Raw genomic sequence first — 17,817 nt, forward strand, 5'->3', positions numbered from 1 at the left:
CTACCCCCATTCACGCTGTACAAAGTTAGAAGTAAAGGAGCCGGTTAGCATGCCAGGCACCACAAAGCATGAAAAGTGCATAGCATCGGAATTTTGGTGATCCCCGTCATCTTTTTTACCGTTTGAGGCAGTATCGCGCTGCTCATTAAATATTCATGAACCCAATCACGTAAATAGGAGTGGTTGGGATTGATCAGGCATGTTTTTATGAATGAAATTATGACCTTAAAGGGGGGTAACCCTATTGGTTTTGGATATGGATTGTCTTTAAAATTACATAATATCAAATATTGTCATCTTTATGCAGCTTTGTGAAAAAAACGAGAGTATTTTCTACGTAAATATGTGAATAAATAGCAAAATTTGCAACCCAATACTTGGTATGCGTGAATTGCATTCTGGGAAGGGAAGCAATAACATGTGCCGTAATTCCCGTTCGTAGTCATGTGCCATGCGTGCGTGGTTGCACTGACATTAACCAAGCTCCACTGTACTAGGTACCGGTACACATTCCAATACCATGAATACTACGGTGACATTTCCCCACAACCAGTCTTTTGGAGTTTGTCTGTATATCGTTCATGATGATTTTTGTATATAAATTATGGCATAAAAATGCCAATAGAGCTCAATAACAAAGCAAAACAGAAATGCCCCGACGACAATGCTGGAAATGCCCGTATTGAACGGAACATTTAGATTTTTAAAATTCTTTTTCATACCGATTCAGAAAAAAAAGAAACCAAATATATTTCCCCTTGCAATATGTACATTTCAAATGAATGTAAATAATTTTGGGTTTAAAAATGGAGCAGAAAAAACCTATCACTACGGGATTTGAACCGGGACCTCTGGTACAAAACACAACGCTCTAATCAACTGCGCCACACGGGCAGCTTCTAATTTCGGAAGGAAGTTCCAAAGCTTTATAGTAACGTGGTCGATCTGAATTAGACTCTTCAGCAGTTATTGCGGTTCGCTCTTTTCATACAATGAAAAATGATGAATGATGCGAAACCAAACTAGCTGTTGAGGAGACTATAATTATTTACGATAACGATAAGCCTGTCCATAATTCAAGAAATTGGTAGCCAGCAAGGAAGCTATTTTTGTGTGAATTCTCCGATTTCTCCGGAAATACATCGACTTGGAGCGTCAAATTTCAGGATAGTACTGAGAAAAATACGATCTATTTTGTGATACCAAAAACTCATTAACAATGACAAAAATCGAGGGGATGATGTTGTCGATCGGGTTACGGACCTTTCAGGCATTAGCATATTCACGTGTTTGTTTGTTTTTCAAGATGGCTGCTGGCTACCGGCGTTGCCTGGCCTGTCATGCTTGTTGTACTGAACTACACGCCCGGGTAGCCCTAGAACTCTGGCCATAGATCCGTTTTTACTTCTACTAGGGCCAGAGGCACTTACATTGAACAATTTGTTGGAGATGCTTGAACGATCCAGTACAAAAAATTACAGCATTTCAATGCTTGATCGAGGTCACTAATTAACATGATAAAACCCACTTGAGAACACACAATCGCCGGTCATTTCTAAAGATGCATTTATACTCAATCGCTTTTGGAGAAACCTGAATCGCACGCATGGTCAGTGTACTAAATCGCCGTCGATTTGCCTGCTGAGCATGCGCATGATTCGCTGTTTTTCAAAAGCGACACATCGGTCAACGTTCTCTAAAATTCAGTCTGGGTATAAACACAGCTTTACACAATGACTAATTTACATAGGCACAAAAGACCGTGTTCATGTACCGTTACTCAGCCAAACATGGCAGAGTAGGTCCCGGATCTTCTGTACATGTTCCTATCTCCTCAACGTTATACCTTTCCAACAAGGAAAGAGATACGAAAGGCGAACGTCTACGCCCGGGACTCGCGGTGAACAGCCAACACGGGTGAACAACATCATTGCAGACTCATTTTCACGTTTTTTACGACTGTTTTACCAACTTCAAACTTGCTGATTTTATGTTTGAAAGCCATTTTTTCTTGTTTCTGGTAAATAATGAAATTTTTTGCAAATAATGAAAAAATATGCGGTAGGTTTTGGAGCATGCGGGCGGTGGACGCAAATCTACTTTCCGGTTCCCATGGGCAGGCATGGGCATGGCCTAACAGTAACAGGGCGCTCGTACAATGTCGTATCAATCTGAGTAAGGGAATGCCGTTCTCTTTTCTGAAACCGTGTGGAAAATTACATGAAGCTCCATCTTCAAATTGGAATATCTCCGCAACCTATTCATTGCATGATTGACATTGAAGTCAATGAAGACACTGTGTCATCGTCGTGCAGGCATATGCAGGGCTTCTGAATTCGGAAACCTTAACGCGTAACGTTTCGTATTTTGTCGTGCCAAACCAGCTTCAAGACTATGAAATGAAATTTCTTGCAAGCTTTAGTGCTTGCTTAGAACTTACCAATGCGCTAGCCATTTTTTAGCTTGTGGGGGTCCCTTGAATTTGTAAAAATATGGAAAATAAACTTTTCATAAATCGTCAACAACAATCTTCGAACTTTCAAAGTGTCAGCAAGTACGCATGCGTGGTTACCTTTGACCCAAAACAAATCATTTGGCTGGTATACGATAGTTTTTAATTTTGTGCAGTAAAATAGCGAAACATCAAATCGAAGCTTATGAACAACGAGAATCTACATGTGTTCACATTTCTTCCTGCATCAATCTGAAAAATATTTTCATGATTCTTTTCTCCTGTTTATTTCATCCATGGTAAGATTATATGCCACTGAGGTTAAGTGATGGTAATTCAAAGCTTGTTATAAGTTTAAACAGTATATAATATTAATAATTAAAAAAAGCTACTAGTGAGCCTAAGGCAGCTAGCTTAAATTAATTTTTAACAGTTTTATTTTTTTAAGCTTTTCTCATGACATGTTTCTGATTTCTTCATTTTCTTGATTTCTTCACCGGGTTTCTTCATTTTCTTGATTGAGTCGGTAAAAGTGCACTGTGTGAATATCAATAGGAAACTAAGGTGAAATGGGAAGCTGTTAGGGGTTGTCACAGTCGTTGTACTGATGAACCCTGCGCCAATTGTAGGCTGCAAACGTGGTTCCGACATATTCTAATGACGGCGGAATAAATGTAAAGCGCTTTGAGGCTGTTTACGGCATAAAGCGCTATATAAATATCTACATCTACATTTTATTTATTTTAAGTTAACTAACAATTGAGTTCCACTAGCCTATCCAGGGTTGTCAACACCCGAACAAATCAAAATCAAATCAAACACCAACTGTAGACTGCGGAACTCAGTCCTCAATTAGACAATAATAACTGCGCACCATCTATTTTGAGGTCATTGTGTGAAATCGGAGGGTTTTGTTTTAGGCTGAGGTATTTTTCCGATGGTATGCTACATGTAGGTGAATTCAAATTTGCCATCAAACTGCACCATTTTACATATCAAATTAAAGCCCTTGAGTAAAGAAAGCCAAAACTGAAAACATTTTTGTCATAGCACTTTCCGTAACAAAGTTACATCATGGAGGTATATAAATATACCTCCATGGTTTATCTTGCCAAAACGGCATTTAGGGGTATTTCTAGATCTTAGTCTCATGGCGATCTATAGCAGCTTGCCTTTTTTTAAGGGGGTACTACACCCCTCGATAAATTTGTGTCTATTTTTGCATTTTTTTCAAAAACTAATAACAGAGTGGTAACAAAAGTTATGTATATTAGGCCCTTCACAATTAAAGCTTAGTTTCCTGTTTCATGGTTGAAAACAAGGGATGAGGCGATTTTTAATTATTAATTATTAATTATCTATTATTTTCTTTTATTTTAAAGCAAGTGGTCGCAACCTACATCAACCCGTTTTGACAAGGAACATGCATTTAATTATTTTACAACTTTGTTTGATTTTATACATAGTAATGGTACAACACAATTATGTTCTTTGTTTATTCATCATTATAGTTGATATGATCAAAGTCAGAAAGTAGCAAATAGAAATCATTAAAAGTTACTTTAAAAGAGAAAATCCAAAATATAGATAAAATAATTAAATATTTTGCAATTCTCTACTTTGGACGCGGGCGGGAAACAGGAAACTAAGAATTAATTGTAAAGGGCCTTATAGGGGCAAGGAATCCAATTACTACACTGGAATTTCAGTCTTGTCTTGTCTTGTCTGCTACTGCACAAAACGCCTGGTGTGGCTATCAGCGTACAGATCATGCATCGATTCGCTGATAACTTATTAAATTTTCTTCTCGATTTCAATTTCCTTACCGCCGATCAAGTTCTTGAAAGAGGCCACATCAGGAGCTATTTTGGTGGTAGGTGGCAGTGAGTTCCATTTTGGTATTGTCCGTGGATAAAGTGAGAATTTATAGCAGTCTTTGTTGGGGCGAATGACGTTATAGTTAAGTTCATGAGTTTGACGAGTAGTGCGTCTGGCTGTAGTGTTCTTGGTCAGGTGATGACTGATGTTAGATGGTGTGAACTTGTGAGTTTCTTTGTATATAGTTATGAGGCGAGCCTTTTCCCTTCTATCTTGGAGAGTGTCCCATTTCAGATCATGAAGCATGTCCGTGACACTGCTGGTGCGTCTGTAGTCGCTCTTTACAAATCTAACTGCCCTCCTCTGGACTTTTTCTAAATTATCCTGAGTGACCCAAGACAAGTGGTTCGTTATTTATGATAAAAAATTAGGTACCGCTAGGATGTACCTCATTTCCGTCTTGAGTCACTGAAATTTCAGTGTAGTAATTGGGATCCTTGCCCCAATAATCTACATAACTTTTGTTACCAGTGTGTTATTATTTTTTGAGAAAAATGAAAAAATAGTCACAAATTTACCACAGGGGTGTAGTACCCCCTTAATGGAACTGCTATCAAAATCCCTCTAAAATTCCATGTTTGACTTGATTATCACCATAAAAATCATATATTTGGGTCAAGTGAAGTATAGAAAACATATTTATGTAGGTTTCTTCTTCACCGACCTATTCTCAAAAAAAAAAATAAAAAATTCAAATTTCTATGTAAATATGCATTGTGTTTGGGTCCCAGTCTCGGCGAATTTCGCTGACTAGCAAATGTGTTAACTAAGGTTTGCCTGTGGTACCTACAAAACAAAACCCGACAATTTCACACAATGACCTCAAAATGGATGGTGCAAAGTTATTATTGTCATTCATTACCGTCGTATCTAATATTTTGAACAAATCAAAATGGCATTTTATGTTATTTTATGCCATAAAACGCTGTTAAATATAACCAGGTTTAATCATTGTTGTTAACCTACCCTACAAAAAAAAAAAAAAATCAACCAGGCGAATATAACATTCGCGCCGACAACAAGAGCTACCAATCACAGAAGCGCGACGGCATCGCATAGGCGCAGGCGCGTTGCCATAACGCTGTAGCTTATACACGCCCGCAGAAGTCATTGTTGCGCGTCCGAGTCATTGTGAGTTATTAATGACCTCGCAATTAGTGCGCGGTCAGGCAATCAATTTCTTTTGATTGGATTACAGGCTTCGCGTATATTAATGAGGTTATGAATGATAGTCAGTCACTTATCTTTTGGTCGTTATATGACTATCATTTGAGGACTGAGAGTTCTTACCATACATCTTCCGAGGTGCAGTTTCAGACAATAGCTTGGGATTATTGGGGCAGAGGTTATCTTTTGAATTCTTTCATGACCACTGAAGCATAGTCAAGCCTGTCAAGGACACTCGGCGTGAATTGAAAGACCATGTCACTCGCCACAAAAGAATGTCAAAGGTCGTAAACACCAATTTGGTGTACTTACGCGCCTCGGAAAATGATGTTTAAGGTTTAGGACTACACCAACTGTATGTCCTGGTGATTTTGCAAGCAATGCATGTATGCCAGGTGAATTCAAATTTGCCATCAAACTGCATCATTTTTTATATCAAATTAAAGCCCATGAGTAAAGAAAGTCAAAACTGAAAACCTTTTTGTCATAGCACTTTCCGTAGCAAAGTTACATCTTGTCAAAGTGTGACTTTCATCAAAAAGATTCAGCTAACAAAACGGCATTTCGGTGGTGTTTCTAGATCTTAGTCTCATGATGATAGCAGCTTTTCTATGTGGAACTGCTATCAAAATCCTCTAAAATTCCATGTGCGAGTGTCTCATCACCATAAAAAATCATATATTTGGGTCAAGTGAAGTATAGACAACATATTTATGTAGTCCGAATAATCAGACCCAGAACAAAATATTAATTTCTGACATGATCGTGTTCTGGGTCTGAACTGTTTCCATTCGAAATCTTGATGCCAAATTGGACAAAAGAAGCACATATGCATGGTCCTACTTCACAGTTTTTTAATCTCCTATTCATGTTGCGTGAATCACTCTATTGTATTTGGACAAGCGGAACAGTTTTGACAGACCCTTTGTCTACCTCTCTGTTTGTAAACAAACAAGGAGGTCGAAATTGTCCTCCTCGGCGAATACGAAAGGCAGCGTAATAGTACGGCACTAATATTTATGTAGGTTTCCTTGACCTACCTTTCTTTTAAATTTCTATGTAAATATATATTATGTTCTAGGCAAATGTGTTAATTAACTATTTATTAAGGTTTGCCTGGCATACCTAATGTATGTAAAGTATATCGAGGGTTTATCAGAACCAGAAATCCATTTACTCACTATGACCAGCTCTCACAAAATGAGCATAATGGCTCCTTGCTTTGGTCTTCAAAGATCAATATTTCCTCCACAATGTCTATTGTTTTCTATTGAATTTTGTCATGACTGTTTCTTCTGCAGTGCCCTGACGAATTTATGCTCATTTGTGGGAGCAGGTGATTGTGAGTTGAGGCTTTCTGGTTCTCAACACTCGATGTATTGCTTAATTAGTTTTGATGACAATATTATAGTATGCAAGATATCTGAGGAGCCAAATTGAGATTAGAATATTAAGAATAGTATTTTTCATTTCATTTTATTGTTTAAATATGTTTATGCTTGATGTTGCCTTTTATTTTAGGTCACAATAATAGCATAAAGGCCATACATTGTACATGTAGATGCACCTTCTGCAAGTGTAATAAGATTGTCAATGACTGAGACAAGCAAAATGGAAACTGTCCGGTCTAAGAAAGAATCAACTGATTCAACAAGAACCAAGACTCATTTCAAAGTTGCTCAGTATATCATGGAAGCAGCTGTAAAGTTACAACTGGAATCTGTTACAACAGCTGCAGCTTGTACAATCTATCACAGGTAATATTTTAAGAGCACAATTTTCTGGGGAAATAGTTCCTCTCTAATTGCTGATGATTCTGCTAGGGGTGGTACAATAATTATGTGTACCAACAGGTATTTTTTTGGCAAGATAAAAGGGGGGTTCCCCAAGATCTAGCATGTGTAAAGAGGGGATCAAAGATTTTTTGGCACATCCACAGATGAGGCTAAAGATTTTTTGTCACATCGAAAGGTGAGGTCAGGCAAATTTTGTCAAACCGTTTTTAGAATTAAGGGCTGTGTGGCACAGTGGCTAGAGCATTGGACTCATGATCGTAAGGTTGTGGGTTGGAAGCCCATCTCGGCCATTGCCTACCAAAAGACCCAAGAGTAATCATTGTACCGTCCAAAACTGGTCCATCCGGCTATGATGTTTCCAAACAGACGTAAAAGTTTGTAGAATTTGATCTTGTGTCAGTTGGCGTGATGGCAATCGCCCCTGCCAAGTTTCTCAGGGAGTTTCAGATACACATACCCCCCTGTACACATGATTATTGCACAGCCCCTTACAGGGTCAGAATTTCGTTTCACAGTGCGAGAATCAATCTTGATTCTTGCAGAATAAATTTGCGGGAATCATTTGGATTCTTGCAAATCAACTTCTGTTTACGAGAATCGATTCGCGGATTCTCCCCGAAATTCTGACCCTGCCTTAAATTTACTGAAGTACTGCATTTCCATATCCATTGTGCCTAATATTTAAGAAATAAAGGGTAATGCATTATCCTTTACACCCAAATAATGTGTCCGAGGCAGTAAAACGTAAATAATGGGTGAGGCGCAGCCGAACCCATTATTTAAACGCTTTTACTGCCGAGGATACATTATTTATGCGTAAAGGATAATGCTGCACCCTTTATTTCTATTCTATTACCAGAAAATAGTGCAATTTAAAGAGAAAATTTCATTTTTTGGCACAAATATTTTAAGTTGTTTACTTCAAGGTGGAGCGCGTGACGCGTGAGTGACAGCGAGTAGTAGCGGAAATATTGCACGCAGAACCAAGCCGTATATGCTGTGCGTAGAATGTGTTACTGGCGCTTGACCCATTATTGCAGAATAATGGGCTCTCACGTGACGCGTTTCAACAAATCACAGTGCGCGATTTTGAATAATGGGTCGTGGAGGTAATAGAATAGTTTATAATCAGTTTTTTCAATCTGGTGTGCTTTATTGTTGTTTGTTTGATTACAGGGATGGGGCTGTTGTTAAGGCCAATAAACTTACTTATACATTATGTCCATTTTTTTTTTCAAGAAAATAAAAATAATTACTGTTAACCTTAAATCAAAAAGTTTCCTTTCCATTTGTTTCAGGTTCTTTTCTGTGTGCGAGTTATCAAACTATGACCCTCATTTAATAGGAGCAACCGCTATCTATCTTGCAACCAAAGTAGAGGAGCAACCATGTAAGCTGAGGGATATCATCAATGTATGCTATAGGTGAGGGAAACCACTGTTGATGTCGGGTATTTAAACAAAGCAAAATCAAAATTGGAATGGTTTCATGTGGATCACTACTTACAACATGCACACATAAGAGGTGTTTTGCAGACCAAAATGAACATAATTATATATTTGCCTAGTCACACAAAATCATGGGTGATACAGAGTTATCCTCATCATGCTAGCCTTTGTGGATTTCACTAAAGGTTTATTCAGATTTCCTTTTACAAATTAAGCGTACTGCTAACCGTCCAGCGTGTATTATTTGCACAAGGTCCAATGCACACGCTTGACGTCGCGCACGTATACGCGATGGTTAAGCTGTCAAAGGAAATCTGAATAAAACTTTGATTATGCTTTTCAGTTGAAATCCATACACTTCCTATGGAAGACATGAACTACTCTCCCACACAGGGAGTGTGAATTTTCAAATGGGTTTACCATACCCTGAAGGTCCTGTCTTCTATAGGTGGAGGGGCGTATGGATATAGAAAGTTATGATACTTTTGATTTCAAACAGATGTATGATTATTGATATCAGGGTTTAGCTAGAAATAGAGGTTTGCCCATCATTTGATTAAACTTGCCTTCCTAATTTGACCTTAAAAACATTTACCAGACTTCTCAGGGTCAGAATTTTGTTTCACAGTGCGAGAATCAATCTTGATTCTTGAAGAATAAATTTGTGGGAATTATTTGATTCTTGCAAATTAACTTCTGTGTAAACTACAAAAGTTTACGAGAATCTACTTTGATTCACACAAATCTGTTCACAAAAATCTTTGCGAGAATCGATTCTCGGATTCTTGCCAAAATTCTGACCCTGCTTCTACAGCCCATTGGGGGTTCAAAGAGATCATATGTGTTGCTATGGCCTTGTTTTAAAAAAGCTGGTCTACTAAAAAGGTCAGTAAAGCCTTTCTCAACACCTGCAATTACATATCATCTGTCAAAGGCATTCATTTTGCCCTTCCCAGGAGCAAATGATGGACAGACGGGTGGTTAGCTAAGATACAGATCATAGGGAATAGGAATCTGTTGCAGCAAATCACTTCTAACTTATAATGGGTACACATTGCATGACAAGCTAAAAAATTAGTTACTTCTATACAGTGGGTTTTAAAGGGGATTTGCCATTTGGTCTAATACCATTTGGTCTAATATCCATTTCTTCTACATCCATTTCGTCTAAACCCATTAGGTCTATATCCACTAAGTCCAATAATGATTTGGTTCTTTAACCATTTGGTCCGATATATTTGTGAATATTTGGTCCGATAACCATTTAGTCTATTAACCAATAAGTCTAAAACCATTTAGTCTAATACTCATTTGGTCTATAACCCATTTGGTCTACACACCATTTAGTCTTACAAGCATTTAGTTTATTAATAAATAGACGAAATGGTATTAGACTAACTGATTATTAGACCATACAAGTATTAGACCTAACGGTTATTAGACCAAACGGTTATTAGACCGAATGGTTATTAAAGAAATATTAGACCAAATGGTTATTAGACTATATGGTTAGTAGGCATACCAGTTATTAGACCAAACAATATTAGACTAAATTAGACTTAGTGGCAATTAGCTTTTCTGGTATTAGACCAATTGAATATCGACTAATCGGGGATTAGACAAAATGGTATTAGACCAAATGGCAATAGAACATTTTAAAATAAATGGTTTTTGCAGTGAACAAATATTATACATAGCTCCCACTCCCATCATGAAGCTAGTACATTGGGAGAGCGTGGCGCAATGGTTAGAGTACTTGCCTTTAGTGCATGAGGTCCCGGGTTCGATTCCCGGCGGTGGCGATTTGCTGGGATATTGACTTGGAAAAAAAAGTCTGAAATTAATTGGCAACATCTGTAGATTAAATTCAGACTTCCGCTCTCCCCATGGTTCATTTAGAATTGGGTAAATGAATCATGAAAGTACTCCGATCCTTCGGAGGGGACGTTAAGCCGTCGGTCCGTGTGCAGAGTGTCGTACATGTATCTCGCAGCCAGTTTGAAAAAGAGTAGGGTGTTAACCCCTGACTGTTCCTAAGCCGTCCCGGTGTTCAAATGGACCCCAATGGAAATAAGCTTCAATAGAGGCTTTCTTGGGTTATCCAGGGTTGTCAAAACCCAACAAATCAAATCAAATCAAAAAAAAGTAGAGACCTGTAAAAATAAACAAATTTAGGGGTTTGTTTTCTAAGTTTTAAATATCAGTGTGGGTAGGTTTCATGTAACTTAACTGGACCTGTAAGGGTATCTAGTCTACCCAAAACAATCAGGTTATGGCCAGAATTAGGGTTAGGGTTGGGTGGGTGGACTATATTATGCATTATATACCTCATATATAGATTCCTGTCATCTGATTGGTTGAAAGTGCAGTCATTGAATTAACTATGCCCGCAAAATGAACTATGGACCGGTCCATGGAAATGAACTATGGACGGTCATAAAGGCCACGATCAAACTGGGCGCGCTTTTTTCCCAGCGTAAAATTATATTACGCGACGCGTTAATGTTTTCACGCCGTTATAATTACGCAGAAATCGCAGATTGTAATCTGTGTGCCGTTCTCTTCCCAAAATCGATGCTTTTAACCAAACAGATGACAAGAATCTTAAGATTTGGTATATAAAACAAATATTGACTGCTTTTTATTCGGGGCATAGTTAAAATTATAGGCCCGCGGTGATCTCAAAACCATAAACCTCGGGGCATAGTCATGGTTTTGAGATCACCTTGGGCCTATAATTTTAACCATGCCCCTCATAGCAGTCAATATTTGTATAATAATGCACCATGTCCTTTTGTTATGGTGGCAAACATATCCCATTTTCAATGACCTGCTCTAAGTACTTAATCTTTCCACAATAATTTGTTATTTTTTGTGATTTTCTAGAATACTACACAGGAAAGAACAACCGCTTGAAGTCGGCAAGACTTACTGGGAGCTGAGAGAGAGCATTGTTAACTGTGAACTGCTGGTGATTCGCTTCCTCAAATACAACCCTAAAGTGACATTACCTCACAAATATCTTGTACATTATATGAAATCTCTAAGAGATTGGATGGACCTCGAAGTATGGAATACAGTACCGCTGTGTAGTACTGCATGGGCTATGTTAAGAGATAGTTATCATTGTGACATGTGTTTGAGGGCCAAACCACAGCATCTTGCTGTTAGTGTTCTGTATTTCACATTGCAGTGTTATGGTGTTGAGGTGCCTCTAAATGATCAGGCAAAAGTACCATGGTGGAAGGTAAGAATGTTATCAATGATAATTTTATAACATAGGTGATGTGATCATACTGCAGTGGGAATTTCAATTGAATGAACACAGCCTTTTTGTTTTGCGTACACTGCGCGATGTACGCCAACATGTGCAACTGTGCATGTGTAACGCTGAAGTGAATCCAACCATGCCAACATACTTGTGATTGGTTATTAAAAAAAAAGCGCAGTGATTTATAGTGCGCTACGCCCAGGCACAACGCCTAGACGTTGATCCACAAGCCTCAGCACACTTTACAGGTTGTCGCTGACCACTACGGCCCCACATCATTCCATAAACCATTTAACAACAAATCAGGGACCTTGCTGCTACAAGAGCGCACACCCTAGACATTCCACAAATAACCATCGCAACCAGGATCAGCTCCCGAGTTTCGTGACGGGTTACAACGAGACAATTAGCAGTAAGTTCCTTGTCCAGGGAATTTCAAGCTAACTCAATTTTCCACGAGAGCATACTAGGCACCGCCAGGGTTCGAACCCGCAACCTCTCGCACCATAGTCGAACGCCTTAACGATTGAGCTAACTTGACTGCTGTAGTATTGTGTCCATGTTCGTGCGTTCGCGTTGTAGTTTGAAATACACGATATACAATGTATGATCGCGGTTGGATCGAGTACAGCTATTGAAAGCTGTGCTCATTCAATTGCAATTCCTACTGTAGATGAGTCTTGTTTTGTAAAGTGTGAAATAGAAAGTCTGTGAATATGAAATGAAATAATGAAACACTGCAACTCATTTAGCTTGGTACAATCACATATACTGCGCCAATAAAGTATCCTTACACTTGGAAAAATAATCACAATATCAAAACTGAACAATATTGGGGTAAATTTGTTTTTTTAATAGATGCACTATCTAATCCTGCACATTATGACACCACATTGGATCCAATGTGACCTCAAGAAGTAAAGTTACAAGCAATTGAATAGACGAAGGTCCAGTTTTAAAAGTGACAAACTGGCCTAGACAAGGCGCAAAAAAATTCCAACAAGCGAAACAAAGAGACAACACAGTTTCTTCAATGAAGCGTTATTTAAAGCAGTTTTTATTTCAGTTTTTGCTTCTCTGTACTTTTCATAACTTTCATTTTATTTGTCAGTTCTTTTGTTTCAATTTTCTTTTGTTCCTTTTGTTTTAAATTAAAGCCAAACGCATAAATTAGCCATTCACCACTCTCAAACCAGATGTTTAGTCTGTGGAGTTTTGAATAGGCCAGTTTGTCACTTTTAAAACTGGACCTTCGTCTAATCAAATGCTTGTAACTTTGTTTCTTGAAGTAACATTGGATTCAATGTGGTGTCATAATGTGCAGGATTAGATAGTGCATCTATTAAAAAACAAATTTACCCCAATATTGTTCAGTTTGAAATTGTGATTATTTTTCCAAGTGTAAGGATACATTATTGGTGCAGTATATATGCTGTATATGCTTTTACTTACAATGATAACACTCAAATTAAAATTACACCCAAGTTCATAAGTGTCACCACAATTTAATTTTCACTACCTTCCCTTGAATGGCAGGCAGCATGATCACATTTAGGTGATCTACTTTTCATTTGAAACTTGATGATGAATGTGGAACACCAAAGGGTAAATTAATTCTTGGAATGTTTTAAATTCGATGATGCAAATTCAAATGTACTTTTAAGTAGAATAAAACAAATGGTTTGCGACAATGGTTTTTAAATTACATTTAAAAATGTAAGTTGAATTGTTGTTTGTTATTCTGTGCATTTTTTATTTCTTTGTACAGGTATTCAGTGAAGATATCACAGAAGAGGATATTAGATCTATTATAGAGGAACTAATAGACATGTATGAGATGGAAGCTAAAGTATGATACCAGCCCTGAATAAAATGGACCCCTTGGAAGATCAGTACTTATATAGAAGGAGCTTACTAGAATAAAGACAGAATGAATGAAATGGATATTATGTCAGAGAATTGAGTAAAATGGGCGACTTGTTATTCAAATTGATAAGATATTTTTTATTGTTTGGGGGAATGTGAAAATTATCTTCCTCTAGGAACAATAAGTCCAGCCTCAATGGAATCTCATATTCATTCTGTAGCTTCATTTTGCTCAACAATTGATTGACCCCATCTAATCATGCCACCTATATTAATGCAGCTTTTGCTACAAAGGTCATTCAGACTGCTCTCTACTTTTGGCATTGGAAAGAAGAATAGTCTTGATCAGAGCATTTTTACACAATTGGAATTGGTGATTTTGTGAAATATATTACAGATAACAAAACCAATCAGTAGGGTAATAAATCTCATTGTAGTAGCATATCCTGTGAATCGTCACATCAAAACAAATATTAGCCACAGAATCAGATAAGGTAGTGTCATCAAGTGAATTTACTTCATGGTTTCATAATCATGTTGAACTTTCCATTTTGTAGAGATTCTAATCATTGTGTTTTATGTCATATATTGTCAACTTTGACCATATGTAGACTGTTAAAAGAAATCAGTGTATGCTTTGACTGAATAAAATGAACATATATGTTGCTTCAAAAATCTTCTCAGGATTGATTTATTCTATTTTTTTTTAAATATTATTTGAAAACCTTGTCCTTAATGCTTAAAAAGTTGGAATACATGAATGTCTGTTGAGTGTTCCTGTGCTGTGCGATTAATGATGCAATTTGGTCTTTACTATAAAGCTTGGACAATTCACATACCAGCGGTGGATTTCATGAAACTTACAACACATCACAAAAGCCAGAGGGATGGGAGCACTCTTATAAGTGACATTTTGTACAAGTGCACCAGGTATATGTTAACATGTTTTATTGTTACTTGGTCAGAAGTTGGTCATAACTCCAACACGTGGTAAATTACAATGGGTTGGATTTCGAGTGACAACTTTGATTGATATAATAATGTCACCAAAATTTGATGACGGGTACTTAAGTATATGTGTATTTACCAGTTTGCACACAATGCATGACCAATTTTTCTCCACTTACATTTTACACCAAAGCAAGTGGTGTTTGGTCAGAAAATGTAACCAAGTGATTTGAACTAAATTTACATAACTTTGAAAAACTATCATCATGTGGACCATACCCTTTGTGTTGTTAACCCTTAAATACATCATATGAGTTACACTTGCCTGGTTGCAGACTAGTACCTAAATAGGAGTTAACTTTAATAGTTTTGTTCTTGCATCATGAGTAAAAGCCAGATGGATGGGAGCACTCTTATAAGTGATATACAAGTGGCCCATGTACATGTAAGCCTGTTTTATTGTAACTTGGTCATTTCTCATTTTGTTGACAAATAGGCTTGCATTTAAAAATAGGGGTCTGTCACCGACAGATTCTAGAGGGTCTTTCAGTAACCGATGTTTAAACTTAAAAATGAGATCTTTAGGATGTTTTCCAGCATTGTATAACAAGTCACCAAAATCAGATCAAGTCATTTGACCTTATTCTTAGATAGCTTGAGTCCAATTGAGTCATTTACTTTGACACACAACTTATGACTTATTACAACTCTACCTTTTCCAGTGAAATCTTACAAAAAATTAATATTGTTTATGAAATGATCTGTTCAACAGAAAACAGAAAAATAAGGGATCTTTGGGTGACAAAGTGTTTGTTTTGTTTGTTTGTTTGTTTGTTTTCTTCTTTTGCCTGGGTTGCTCATTCAGTGAATGTTTTAAGGTATCCACTGATCTTCCAAGGGCCAGTGTAAATTAGATCAATTGAAAATTAAGAATATTTTGATCTTTGTGTGACAAATGACAACAGCACTCAACTTAGTTTATTGTGGCACATGGTGTGTAAACATACTACATGAGTACCACTGACCCAATCCCCTGTATTTCTCCATTCCCCCCGACCCCATATTTTTCTTGTTTTCCCACAAAGACCCGTTTTTCCCCCATGCTCCCAACTTTAACATTTTTGGTGAAAAATATAATTTTTAATACAATAAGATTTTACCCCAAAAATCTTTTAAGATACTCAAATAACACTGTGATATCAAACGGGCGGTACTGAGCTACAGGGCGGCCCGGTCCCCGCACTCTGTGTATCCGCGGGCACTCATGCTCATCGGCGAACTTTGAAAACACCCCCTTTTGCATCTAATTTCGCGAAGTTTTCAGGATAAACATGCCCCTATTTTTAATAATTTCACAAATTTTTTGCCCTTCAATAATGCCCCTTTTTTCGCTAAAACGCAAACAACATTTCTAATATACCCTTTCTGATTGAAACGCGTATAGGGTATAATGCACGGCACTCGCGATTGTATGCGTCATACATTGATGTGATGTGTAATGTGCGCCAAACGGAATAATGAAACTGAGATGAGTTGTGCATAGATTTGTAAAATGAATAATGAAACTACAATGATTTATATACATGTGATACATAAATAAAGAGCACCTTTTTTTCATTATTTCACGAACAAGTGGTTTGAAAAATTACCATTTTATTTGTGTTTCACAAATCATGTATCTTTATCTGAAAATACCCCTAATTTTGGCCGAGCATGAGTGTCTGCGGATACACGGAGTGCGGGAGCAGGATGCACTTTAAAGGGCATTTAAGTGATCCACAGCCTCATCCCCCACTTTTCTCAAAAAAAGTTGAGATTTTTATATCACTGGAAACCTCTGGCTACATAATGTTTATGTACAAAATATTTCTTGCAGATTAATTCGTTTTGCAAAGATATCATGAAATTTGAATTTCGTTCTGCAATGGTGCACCAGAACAAAATTACAACGCATTGTCTATGGAGCAGTGTAATACACATAATCATGCATAACTCAAAACGCATAAAATCGGAATCAACTGAAATTTTGGGAATAGGCTTTTTTCGTGGATATGTACTGAAAAATGTCATAAAAAGAGGATGCTAGGATCACGAAACACTCCTTTAAGCCAATAGTGCGGTCGCAACTTTCAACATGGAGGGGGCTTTGAGGGGAAGAATTGTGTGAAAAATAAGGGGTATACCAGAACGAAATTCAAATTTCACGATATCTTTGCTGAACGAATTAATCTGCAAGAAATATTTTTATACATAAACATTATTAAGCCAGAGGTTTCCAGTGATATAAAAATCTCAACTTTTTTGAGAAAAGTGGGGATGATGCTGTGGATCACGAAATGCCCTTTTAAATATAAAACAATGGGACTACCCCCCAAAAAAATCAGACCCCCCCATACTCCCACACTCCCCCCTAAATCCCTCCCAATATTTTGATAGGGGTGATGGTCCATACAATCATCCCCCCAATGTTGACGCCTGTATAAATATGGGTTTCTAACCAAAATTAACCCCATATTTGGTCATTTTAAAATAAAAAATGCCAATTTTTTTGGCGCTTTGCGCAAATTAATTCACGTTTGTACTGTAGTTCACCAATTTAGCTACACTAAGGCAAATTTTTTTGCGGCGCAGAGTGCGCATTTGTATCATCATAAACTTATTTGGTCAGCAAAAGGTGCTGGATTCACTGGACTTCAAGAAATTTTCACCAACCCATATGTCAAAAAAAAAATCTATGCCACTGTTAATGATGTATATGTTTGGTTTCTTTTTTAGGACATGAAGGGGGGATCAAAAAATTTTTAGACCATAAAAAGATAAAAAAATCCACCCTTTTTTAGGGGGATCAAAAAAATGTTGACGTCCGAGGTTCCAACTTTTCCAACACCACCACCCCCCCACCAAAGTATTTATGACCTGGATTTATGAACACTCCCTTAGGGAGCGATCGTTATTTATGACAGAGGGGGGAATGGGAAAATTTAGGGGGAA

General features: G+C 37.4%; 2 protein-coding genes and 1 pseudogene across 2 annotated transcripts in view; 2 read left to right on the plus strand and 1 right to left on the minus strand.

Moving 5' to 3' along the window:
• The window catches only part of LOC140148670 (uncharacterized), a 77,265-nt pseudogene extending 74,724 nt beyond the window's left edge, over window positions 1–2,541 (minus strand).
• The window catches only part of LOC140148677 (MICOS complex subunit mic25-a-like), a 358,926-nt gene that overhangs the window by 258,645 nt on the left and 82,464 nt on the right, over window positions 1–17,817 (plus strand). The window lies entirely within an intron of this gene.
• Window positions 7,084–14,517, plus strand: LOC140148671 (cyclin-Q-like). Its single transcript, XM_072170703.1, has 4 exons — window positions 7,084–7,254; window positions 8,592–8,717; window positions 11,628–11,988; window positions 13,781–14,517. Exons 1-4 carry the CDS (start codon window positions 7,091–7,093, stop codon window positions 13,865–13,867), a joined length of 738 nt encoding a protein of 245 aa, XP_072026804.1. The 5' UTR covers window positions 7,084–7,090; the 3' UTR covers window positions 13,868–14,517.

The sequence above is a fragment of the Amphiura filiformis genome, chromosome 3 (genome assembly GCF_039555335.1).
Source record: "Amphiura filiformis chromosome 3, Afil_fr2py, whole genome shotgun sequence".
NCBI classification, from domain to species: domain Eukaryota; kingdom Metazoa; phylum Echinodermata; class Ophiuroidea; order Amphilepidida; family Amphiuridae; genus Amphiura; species Amphiura filiformis.